This window comes from Pseudonaja textilis, chromosome 4, assembly GCF_049901715.1.
Source record: "Pseudonaja textilis isolate UNSWEBS1 chromosome 4, rPseTex1.2, whole genome shotgun sequence".
NCBI classification, from domain to species: Eukaryota; Metazoa; Chordata; class Lepidosauria; order Squamata; family Elapidae; genus Pseudonaja; species Pseudonaja textilis.
Window position 1 is genome coordinate 50,175,566 of NC_141993.1, and position 12,332 is coordinate 50,187,897.

Sequence of the window (12,332 nt, forward strand, 5' to 3'; positions counted from 1 at the left end):
GGCAACAGCAAGAAACATTGCCTTTACTTCCCAGACTAGCCCACAAGTCTACCATAAATTAGTAGTCTTTTATAAAATAGGCTCAGCAGAACAAAAGAAATCGAAAATCCATTTTAAAGCAAAGTTCTCAGCACAGCAAATAAAAAGAAAGTTAAAAATAATATAACCAATGCATAAAACTCACTGTAAGCAACATGCGGTGTGCCATAAGCAGCTTATGGGTCTCTATTTTGAGTTCCTTGACTATAATTGCCACAAATCAGAACCTCTATTTTTTGCTGTTTTAAAACAGGAAATGCACAAAAAACATAGCATACCTCTTAATTAAGTTTAACAGATTAAAAATGAACAATGCTTCTTCATTTAGAGAAAAACAGAAAACCCAAGCCTTATTGACATGTGCAGTAAAGTTTCCCTCTGCCTTGCCTACAGGTGTTCTCCCTTCCTCCTCCTCACAAATGTTGAAGGAAGCTTCTAGGCATAGAAAGTTCTAAAGCCTTTATTTGGCACCCTTCACTTGCTAAACAAGATGGAAGCCGAACTCCCAATGAGATGTATGTCTAGTTTATATATTAATAATGTGATGCCCATCCATAATTAGTCAAACAACTATGATATTTTAGAACTTTCAAGAACATCCTTTCTTTTCATAACAGAGGTCACAATAATTTAAACAGTTCAGTGACTGCGGGGGAACAAAATGTATTGCTTAGCTAGATAGAAAATGAAAATAGGCAGAAACAAGTATATAAAACTTCTGATACTAAACAACTGTGGGGGATAAGTATGTGGTTGAATGCAGATTTCCTGGGAACCTCAGTCTTCATGTTCAAAGAGGGGGAAAAACTCATTTCCATGTGAAAATAAGACCTAGGAAACAACAGATGATGATAATTCCAAAGCCACATGGAAGATACAATGAAGTTTGAGGAAAAGAGTCTACACTATCATACACAACTATTATTCCAGTCCACCCTCTGCAGAATAATGCAAACTAAGCAAAGGCATTAAAATAACTATTTTTTAAAAAATTAATATAGACTGTGGAATTAATCACCTTGTGCTATGGAATGTGGGTTTCTCTAACCATAGCTTAGTTTTAATTAGTAGAATAAATTAATCAGTCTAGCTTTTTTTTTTACCAGTTCTTCTTTGGCCCTCAGGGCAGCTATGCAACAGCTGGTATTGGGCTTTCACCAGATCAAAAAAGAATTCTGGAAGTGGGAGCAGTCTCGGCACTTTCCAGAGAAACACTGCAATCCAAAGCCTCAGAAATATAAGGGTGAAAAGTGCTGCCAAGCAGCTTGCTTGCAAGCTCCTGCAAAAGACAAGCAGGAAATGAACGTCAGCGTTCTTTTCCTAGCTCCAGCAGCTCCGCCTCTCACAGTCCCTCCCCTGAGTTCGAGCTGGATCTTGTCCCTCCAACATGGGGATGCAGGGGAGGGGGGGTGCAGCTCCCACTTAAAGCTGTTGATTCCCTCCCCTTATGATGCCACTAACTGAGCCAGCCTGTGCAACGAAGCTGAGCTACCAACTGAGGGATCAGCTTGGGAAATGGGTCGGCAACGCTAGATGAGATGCCGGCCTCTGGTTCCTGTTTTTCAAATAGCAAGTTTCAGGACCAAGGATAGCAACCACACACTCTGCGTCTATTTCCTACTGCAGGCGCCACCTCAACGCAGCAGACTGAATTCCGCCCCCGCTGGCAGCAGCTTCGAGATTTGAGCGTTTCCTCTGACTACAACACCAGGGACAGCGCCTTTTCTGGGAAAGCAGTCTTCTTCCTCACCAAATTGTTATTGTCACAGCTTCAGTCTCCTGTGTGGAGGAACAGCACTGAGCCACGTTGGTGAAACATGGCAACTGAGGTGAGCAACGCTGGCAAGGTAGAACACACATGCCGAATCATTGGAACTGCAGTCGGATTTTCCTGGGTTGTGCTTGTTCTCTCTGATGCTGCAGGAGGCTTCAAACCCCAATGTTAGCTGTTATTGGTTGTTGTAGCCTCATGTTCCTTAGTTTGTTGTGCTGAGGGTTGCTTGCATTTCCTGAATTTCTGATTTTTTGCAGCAATTGTATGGGTTAAATAAAGAAAGGAAGTTGAAACACTGATTGTCTTTGAGGGCTAAGAATACCAGTACTCCAAAGTTAATTGCCTGATTTCCAACCCCCCCACTCCCCAACACAGGCAATTGTTAAGAAGAGCAGGTGACCCTTTGCTCAGCTGTGAATCAATGGATTTCCCTGAACACATGGGAGACACCTATAGACAGAAATTCAGAAGCCCAGGGGAGCACTCCTCAGTTGGACTGTGCTGGCAGCCCAGTCAATAGCGTTATTGTGGTAGTATGAATCTGGAGGGAAGAAGGTTGAGTAAGGCTGCTTATGTCTGATGCTTTGGATTTGGTTTCAGTTATACCTTTTGTGAACAGGGAAGAAAGAGATACAAGAGCTATGATTTTCTAGAATAAATGGAAGCTCCATTATTCAGATTAAACAATTATGGATTCAGAAGCAGGTCCATGATACAATTTCTTTTGGGTTAAAATAACGTTAAAATGCAGTAGAAGTAAAAGGTAAAGAGATTATGAAGTGTTTTCTCTCATGGTGCTATATTCTGGTTTCAAAACACTTTTGAATCCCATCCTTCAGTGATTTTTTCACAATCATTATTGCTCTTGTCCCATATTTCCCATGTTCCCCATTTCCTCTAGTAAAATCATGTTTGTCAATGAAAGATGTGTCCCTGAACAGGAGAATTAATCTGAATCAGATTACAAATAGCTAAAAGCTTGCTTGTTGCTAAGGGAAGGGCAGCAGTTCCTGAGAGCATGGAAGGACAGATGGCAGGAAGCACAAAGGACTTGTTAAAGACTCAATCCTTAGACCATGAAATAAAGAAAATACATAAGTACACAAATTCTCTCTCTCTCCCCCGTCTCTCACACACATTTACAAAATAATAGGTAGCTGTTTTTATAGTTATCTAACTTCAACTTTCTTCTACTCCTAAAGTAATTAATTTCAACCTTCGGTTTCTGATCTTGGATGTCTATGGAGATTCTCAGTCATCCAGGTCATAGTTGTCCCAAATGTGCTTTTTCAAGAGGCAACTGGACACCAGAAAGTCCAGTTGGACACCAGAAAGTCCAGTTGCCTTTTGAAAAAGCATCTTTGGGACATCTGATCTTGGAAGATTTCAGAATAAGATCAACATTAGGTCCAATTTCTATTGAGGGAATTCAGGGTTACTTTCAAATTCAATGTTAGCTTTCTAAATAATACTTAGGCAGTTTTATTGAACTGGATGATCTCATATTTAAACTAATAAAACTTGTTGGACCTTTAAGAACATAAAAATAGCTTTCCTGGCCCATTTTTGTCTAACATTATGATCTCATAACCTGTTACTTCATTTTGAACCACTTCAGCTCCTGGGGCTAAACAACATATAATGTGAGAAATAAACTTAAAGGTAACAGCACTGAGTCTTCAGTACTAATATTTCTTAAACTGCCCTCCATGAATTTATTAAATAGCCATCGTATTATGGTAATGCTAATGAATTTTACATAAAATTCATGTAAAATTCAATGCATCCTATTTTCAAATCATATTGCATCTGCTCCAAGTTTGATATCATCCACAACCGTAGCCAACTCAATGCTTTTAATGCAACCACAGGCTAAGAAATTCTTATAAGGAGATGGTTATTAAGTGAGCTCTTACAATGCAGAGGTTTCCCTCTATGGACAGGAAAAGGAAGTAACCCTTATTAATTTAGGCTTGTCCTGTTTAATTCTGATTGTATTTCAACAAGTTGTACTCACTTGAAGGCTATTATATATATAAATATGTAGACAAAACTATATTTTTATTTTTTGATTTGAAATATCCAATAACATATCATCTTTGGTAACATGCTTGAACATCTTCATTCAGCTTGCTAATTTAAATTGTTTTATGTTTTGTGACCTTAGTTAACAAAAGAACCCTCTACCATCTTTAAGACCATATATCAGTCTAAGTGTAGATAGCTAATGCATATTTCAGTGTGTTGGGAGAATATAAATAACTGAGATTGAAAACCAGTTGTATCGCAATTTAACCATGATGTTTACTGGGTGACTTGAGGAAAACATATTCTTTCAGCTTGACATGCTCTATGATTATAATGAGAACCAAGTTCTGACGATCCCAATTAGAACTGAAATTGGACCATTCTGTGCCTGCTATTTGAATGGGGAAAACGCTACACTGAAGAAATAGTGGGATATTGGTTTTTCTGTATTTCAGCCTCATAAAATATCCTTTAATGCTTTGGCAGGGTATAGCATGGAAATGTATAATTAATCTGTTAGCCTATTTTCATTATACTTTGAATAATTAAGAAGATATTTATCTAAATAATTAGGTAACAAAGTAATATTTTTCATTTAAAATGTGCAAATTCAAATTTTTAACTGAAGTATACAGTATACTTAGAAGCACCTGCAGATAACTGCCCAAAAAGCTTATACAAAAAGAAATACCACTTTGAAGATGGTGCCAAAATGACTCATGAAACATTATCTAAAAACAATTTCAGCATCCTATCCATATCCCATTAGTGTGCATTTTGATGCAGATGTAAGTGCTAGTTAGAGATTGTCCCAATTCCAATTGTTCCTATTACAGTATATGCAATGATCAGTAACTACGTGCATACCTAGTTGAATGATCATCTGCCTGAGTGGTGCTGATGGTATGAATTTCCATGGAAGCAGAAATCATTGAGCCTACTTAGTTAGGCCATTTATATTTTTTCTTAAACAATCCTGATAATTAAGTAGCTTTTCAGTGGCTTCAAGAACATCTGGTGATTCTTAAATGGTTAATTAAACCATTAAAATGTATAAGATTAAATGCTCTAAGTCTAAGATGTACTCTTTTGTGATGCTGAGTGCATTGCATTGCTCCCTTACTATGTTATAGAACAGCATACCTGTACACTTACTCTTTAACATTTCTGCCCTAAGACAGCAAACAAAACAACCTATCAGTGCATACGTTATCTCGGGGAGGACTTTAGCATGCAATGTGATTAAAGGAGAATTATGGGTTGTTTTCTCTGAATGAAAATGAAGAAAAGTACAAAGCAAAGCATAGAGCAATCCGGGAATGAAAAAAGTCTATGCCTTTGATCTGCAAGTGTCAGAATACAGTGTGAGCTCCCACCAGTACTACTGTTTTCCCATGTTGTAACTTCCTGATTTCAATTTTCTTCAGGTCCACAATCTCCAAGAACTGCGGAGGAGCGCTTCTTTGGCTACCAAGGTTTTTATACAGCGAGACTACAGTGATGGGACTATCTGTCAATTCCAGACCAAATTCCCTCCTGAACTGGACAGTCGGGTACAATCTGTTATTTCATGTGGTTCTCCTGGCTCACACACTAGAGCAACCTCTTATATCAAACTAATGAGTAGACTGGAGCTCAGATTAAACTATGATATCCCATTAACATTCTATGAATATTTCAGAAACTTCCTTACGTTATTTATTTAAAGAACTGACATGCGGCCTACCTCATCTAGGCAGCTCACACCATTAAAGCACATAATATATATATATGTGTGTGTGTGTGTGTATTTCCACACCATAATCACCTATAAAATTAACCACTTGAATCAACTCCATCCTGCCCCAACACCTGGGGGAACAGCAGCTAGCTCTTCATGGCCTTGTGGAAGGCTACTTGGGTGCCACTCCCCCTGCTCCAATTTCAGTTGGGAAGCTGTTGCAAAGGACTGGAGTAGCTCCAGCGAAGGCACCCTCCAGGCCCACTGAATTTACTGTAGCTGTACTTTTTGTGTGGAAAGGCTGAAGTAGCAAAATAGGAACCAAAGAATTTCAAACTAGACAGGACTGTTATGTAAACAGGATGCAGGTGTCCTCCACATTCCTGTCTGAGAAAAAGAGTACTAAAATGTCTGTTGCCACCAAAGAGTCCTAGGATTTAATCCCTGGATTTATTCTCCCACACATTCATATAAGGTTGGATTTCTGAATTTTGTCATAGTTGTTCTTTTGCATAGATAGAGTGTTGAAGTTCAGCTGTTAGCTAGCAACAGAGTGTGAAGGGTGGGGTTGAGTATCTGAAGAGTTGTGAATAAATCTGACATTTTGAAGGATTTTTCCTAATCTGTTAACTATAGCAATCACACACTAACTACACAGTAGCAGAGTGACTTCTTTAAAAAAAAAAGAATGTTCGCACATAACTGGATATTTCTTACAACATATCTTATTTTGATTTAGCAATGTCTCTATTCCCCCATTTGGCATTTGCATAAAGGAGAACACCAGTAGTCATTAAAATAACATGCTGCATATCACTATTATGTCGTTTCCTTTCTTTTCTCCTTCCAAAGATTGAGCGGCAACTTTTTGAGGAAACAGTGAAGACACTGAACAACTTCTATGCGGAGGCTGAGAAAATTGGGGGAAGCTCTTATCTGGAGGGATGTCTGGCCTGTGCCACAGCCTACTTCATTTTCCTTTGCATGGAGACCCACTATGAGAAGGTTTGGAGACATAAGAGAACATTTACAATTGTTAATCTCATAGGTGTTTATTATGCTGTATCAAGGGCTCCCAAAATAGGGAAACAATATCAAGACAACTATTTTAATTTTACAAGTTGTTGAAATAATGTGCAGTGTGCATACATTTTGCCCTTGTTTGCACTACATACCATGCAATCTCTTTCTAATTATATAACGCAGGGTTCTTTTTCAAGGGTTTTTAAAATTTATGTTTTTAATTAAGAGGGGAAAAAAGCCAAACACATGGATAAAATTAATGGAGTTACATACATAAAAAGTGCTTTTAAAAAGGGAAAGAAATATGAAAAAAATGATATATCATTAGAACAATATATACTTGTCTAATTCAAATATTGAAATATGTATGTGTATAGACATTTTGGTGAGAAAGGAGTTCCCTAAGAATGGGCTCCAGCACGAGTCCGAAGCTTGGACCCCTAAACCTCTGGTCCTGGTGACTGATCCAGATTGGATTCTGCAAATATGTATATATTTCTAATACGTTTATACAGTTGGGTTTTTTTTTTTAACTTACTGTATTCTGTATAAATGAGTCCCATTATACAGTGTGATCATACTTGTCTATACAAAGTTTACATCTATAGGCAATCCACTTATAAGTGGCAAGTGCAACCAGATCTTCAATTCATTGAATAAATGGAGCCATACATTTAGTTTTCCAATGCTGCAAGACCAGTCTTTTGGCCATAGTAAGAGCACAGAGAATCCATTTGTATTGTCCAGAGTTAAATTCCACGTACTAGGTAGATAGTTCAAACGAATACTATCCTCTGAAAATTGTAGATTTTGTCACATTCCCCTCCCTGCAGGTTATCCTTATCTATGATCTTCAGGGTGTGTTAAAGACAATAGATATGAATTCTATGGGCTTTGATTTACACCCCACAAATGTTACAAGACAACAGGGAAACAGCTGCCACTCTACCTTTGCAAGGTAGCTGGAGGGAGAAGTAAGTTTTAGTAGATGATGGATCTATCCTACTCATTCTGGCTTTGTGTTTTGCACAGGTCTGGATGGTAGCACTTTAAGTCAATCTTGGGGGTAAAAAAATCCTGTGTGACAAAAGTTACAATTTTCAGAGGATAATATTGATACAGGTTTTAGTGCTATTTTCAATACATTTTAATAGGATTCCAAAACAATATTATTTTTAGGCTAGTACAAAACCCATGTTCAGAAGGAGGAGGATTGTTGTCTGACAAGGCATGGAAAGAACTGCACTGTGAAGCAGGAGAGGAGGGAGGGATGGTTGGGTGAACCAAGGAAAGTCTCTAAAATAGTGAATGTGATCATAAAATATGATGGATAAATAAGTGCAATTAATGGTGAGCCAGGATTATTATTATTTGTTCATTTTTATAACAGCACAATTTCTAAGAGAACTTGGAATTTGTTTAATAACTTTCTTCTCAACTCTGTGCTATATATTACCTGGGAACATGAAACATGTACTCATTTGGTTCTGATTGGTTCACTAATTATTTCTTCAGGTTCTGAAGAAGATCTCCAAGTATATCCAGGAGCAGAATGAGAAAATCTATGCTCCACGAGGGCTCCTGCTGACTGACCCAGTGGAGCGGGGCATGAGAGTTGTATCCTTCTTGGTTGATGTCAGGGATGAAAATAGAATACATTACTGCCTAAAACTAGGCAGCTAGCTCTGCTTTATGCTGCAGACACTCTTTATAACCTGTGTTATTATTTTCCTATCCGTACTGAGATTTGGAATCATGTGGATATTATTTTTGTAAACGATAATGATAGAGATTCCCAAAGGGTCTCACATTCACAATAGAATACAATTGATGACTTCATGAGTGCAACACAATGTGTGATGTAATGGTCTAGGAATGGTCTAGTCCTTGGTTCAAGTCCACCTTTAACAATAGATGCCAGATAAAACATACACTGTACATTTTTACACAATGCACAGTTGATCTGGGTAGCTATTACCTAAGTTTACCATGAAGGGAAAATTCAGCATCTTTCAGAGGCACATCTTTTGACTTCACTATTGACTCATCTCTCCCATGCAAAATGCATTTAGATTGATTGTTGAAGTTCAGCCATTTTCAGAGCTTGCAATTAAGTTAAAGCTAAGGTTAGCATGCTCTATGTATGCAGCTGCTAAGGTTCCAAGTATGTTATATTAATCCAGAAGTTGAGTTCTTAGGAGGTGGACAGACTACTAGTGCTGTAGTTCTTCCTGGTTGTCTGCCTTACAGAAGAACTGGGCAAAAGAAGATGGACTCCACATTGACTCCATTGACTCCACATTGACTGAAGACTTAACTATGCACTGGCTTGCCAACTTGGGATTTGGCTGTGATGTTTATGAGAACACACAGCCACCAGTAGCTTGGCTTGGTAACAGGAAAGAGGCAAGGTGATCTGCTTCTCTTTCTCTCCCTCTCCCTCAAAAAACAAAAAGGGGTGGGTGAGTGAGGAAAAGGTTGTTGCATGAATGACATAATGTCTCCAGGTATGTCTCCATACCTGCTTAGCCAAAAACAATTTGACCTGCTGAGTTCCAGTAGAGAAAGTATATTTGAGAGAGGGTCTCCTTCGCGGAGTATGGGGTGGAGCAGGATTTCCATGCATTTGTTTGGTGTCCTTATCTTCTTGCTTTCAGATTGAGATTTCTATCTATGAAGATCATTGCAGCAGTTCCAGCTCAGGCAGCACCAGCAGTTCCAGCAGCAGTGCTGGGGGAGGTGGGGGAGCAGGGGGGCGGTGACTGGCACAAAGTCCCGGTAGGGATCTGTACTGCCGGGACGATGGAGTCTCTGAGATTCGCAGGCTGCGCTATCAGAGCACCCGTTTCTGAGCTCCTCCAGGGATGCCAGCAAGGAGTATCATGACACCCCTGAGATTTACAGCGGTCACAGTGAAATCCTGGATCCCAGAGGATTCCTGACCTTGACTTGAGTGGCTGTTACCCCTGAAGGAGCTCAATTTCTGTGGCCGAGTTCGTTATATCTTGAAATATTGGCACTTCCTGTGAGTTCCTGCAGGCATGATGGCACCTGATTTTCCTAGATAGATTATTACTCCAATTCTGTTCTCAATCTATAGGTTTATTACCTGAACTGGCTACAACTGCAAGCTGAAATCAAGTGATCATCAAATAGCAACCCAGCATAGTGAGCTGGGATGGGGTAGGCTGAAGAAACTGGATATTTTTTAAAAAAACCAAGTTATAATCCCATGACTGGGTGTTCCTGCCTTGTTCCTTAACAGGCTACCTTAGCTCCTGTCTTTTGGGTGCTATGTATATTCCTGTCCTGAACTTCAGGCATGCTATATGCTTTGAATATTCAGCGTCCATAGTGCTTCCACTTCAGTTGCCTGCGTTCTCTCCTATACCTCTAGTGCTGGTACTTCCAAAACATGTCTTTTCACAGATGCTAGGATGTCTTCTATTCTTGGAAACCATAGAACATGCCTTATGCTCTATTTCTTTCAGGGCACTAGAAAAGAATATAGAGCCACAGAATGGAACTCTCCTTAATCTGGGAGAGTAGCATGAATACTACTGAAGACTATAACTTCTTCCAAATTTGGAAGTCTGCACCTCATTGACTCTGGCCAACTCCAAAATATTTCAGTACCATTTTGGGATCATGGAGAGCACTAAAGATATTCTGAGGCTTTAAAGGTGCACTGTGGGTAGAAGGGTGGGATAATTGTTTATTTATTGCTTAACTTAGTCCAGCCGAAGAAGCATATTTTAAGTATGTATGTAAATATCTACTATAGCTCTAACTATCTAGACTTCATGCTGCCTCTGCCTCTGAGTTGGTACACAAAGTCACAAGAAAGACTATTTCCCCAAGGCTAATAGAGTAAGTGTTTTTCTCTACAGCTTTTAACTTACTTCCCAACACTGGTGTTTGGCAACATCACCTTATCACTTGCATGCACAAGTTGTTCCTTGTGGCATGTTTTCTCATCCTGTATATAGCTATTTGGGTCCTACAAATATTTAAGAAACTCTAGGTATTGGTGCTTCAGTGCCACTTCTCTGAATTCCTTGGTGCCACTCTGTGAAGCAAGATAGATCAAAATAAGAGGATGCCAGGTTGCCCAATGAATCAGTATTCAAATCATGGATGACGTTTGTCACTACCTTCAACAAACAATAGATCCTTAAATACTTCCAATTTCTCACATATTACACATCTGTCTCTGTGTATGGTAGGCATATGCATGCTGAAAGCCTCAAAGAATAAAATTGTACACATGTCTAAGAGAGGGGAGGGGGGAGTCTTGAGTCGAGTGCACACTAGGGCATTATTATTCACTGAATGCCTGGCCTGAGAAACTTTGCTGCAACTCATTGTCATTACTCAGGGGCATGGTGGGGCATCTGCTGAAAGCCCTGGTGCTAATAAAGATACATTGCCAATCATGCCATAGCGGGCATCAGTCCCCTGTCTGGTGCTTCTGTAGGATAGGATAGGATAGGATAGTTCTCGCTGCATCAATAACTGCTTTCCCACTGTTTCTATCCATTGCTCCCCTTGTGACTCTCACCCTTCCTATGACTGCTTGCTGTCACTGCTGTTGGCCGTTCCTCTCTAGGTATGGCACTTATGGCTATACTGTAGCATGATGAATTAAGGCCAGGCCTATAGCCTCTTCTAAAAGTTGGGGGAGAGAACAAAATAAGGAGGGAGTAGCTTATGTAGACTTTAAAAAAAATACATGTTACAGGATGGGACAGAAAGACGCCACATTAACTTTCACACTTATTGTAAGTACACATGAGGCACAAGAGCTAAGGAGACATAAGGAATCGGAAGGGGCAATAATAACCAGCAGTGGGGCACCTTACAGAGATTGTGATAATAGAAGTTATAGAAGATGTGGCTACAGGATTCCCAGATGAAACAGGGTCTCTTCAGCAGCATCCATGTTAAGAGTTCACTAACAACAGGAGACCACCTTGATTTCAGAATTGGATTTCTCTGAAAGGGAGAAAAGAACTGGAGATTGACCAAACCTTGTTCTGTGCGACTGGAACTGCAGAGGCTATGGCAGATGCACAGACTTTAGGCCAGCTGTACCCAGATGCCTTGAGCAGCTGCTCCTCATGCCATATGTTGGGTATCATTTTTGCCACATGAATCTGGTCATTACTCAACCCAGTATGTCTCTACATGGCAATTTCTAACAATAAATGGCAAGCGAGAAATTATATGTCTTGTTCTTTTTATCCATCACCATTAGAAACAGTCAGTATATTAGTTCCCACCTCTATGGCTAGTTGTTTCATGCATAATTATTCTGAATCATAGTTTCAAATATGTGCATGTGTGACTACTTAAATAGTTTAGTTAACATACAGGGCTATATAAATCATTTGAACAAAATGCTTCATGAAACTTAATTGGCCAATATATTCTTAACTTGCAGTACAAATTGCCTGTGATGGAATGTAGTGAACCAGGTCATCATTCCAGGAAGGAAAATCATCTTCCACATGGAAATTGTCTCAACAGTGTGACTTGCACATACACAAAAGATGCAACCTATCCCAGGAACTCAAATTCGTATCTATCTGAATCTCATTTCAGATTAATCTAAAAATTATAAATTAGTTTAGATTACACTTGGTATTTTTTTCCCCCAAGGCAATTAGAACTTTGGGGGCAGAGGAAATCTGCTCATCTATTTTGCCCTGCAATATTTGCAACGCCTGCTTTATCCTCCTATCCTCT

General features: G+C 39.4%; 1 protein-coding gene across 1 annotated transcript; it reads left to right on the forward strand.

Moving 5' to 3' along the window:
- The first annotated feature begins 1,397 nt into the window (after positions 1-1,397).
- GOLGA7B (golgin A7 family member B) lies at positions 1,398-11,806 on the forward strand. Its single transcript, XM_026701095.2, has 5 exons — positions 1,398-1,868; positions 5,269-5,394; positions 6,414-6,566; positions 8,100-8,201; positions 9,242-11,806. The coding sequence occupies exons 1-5, from the start codon at positions 1,857-1,859 to the stop codon at positions 9,344-9,346; spliced, it is 498 nt and encodes a 165-aa protein (XP_026556880.1). The 5' UTR covers positions 1,398-1,856; the 3' UTR covers positions 9,347-11,806.
- Positions 11,807-12,332: the final 526 nt, after the last annotated feature.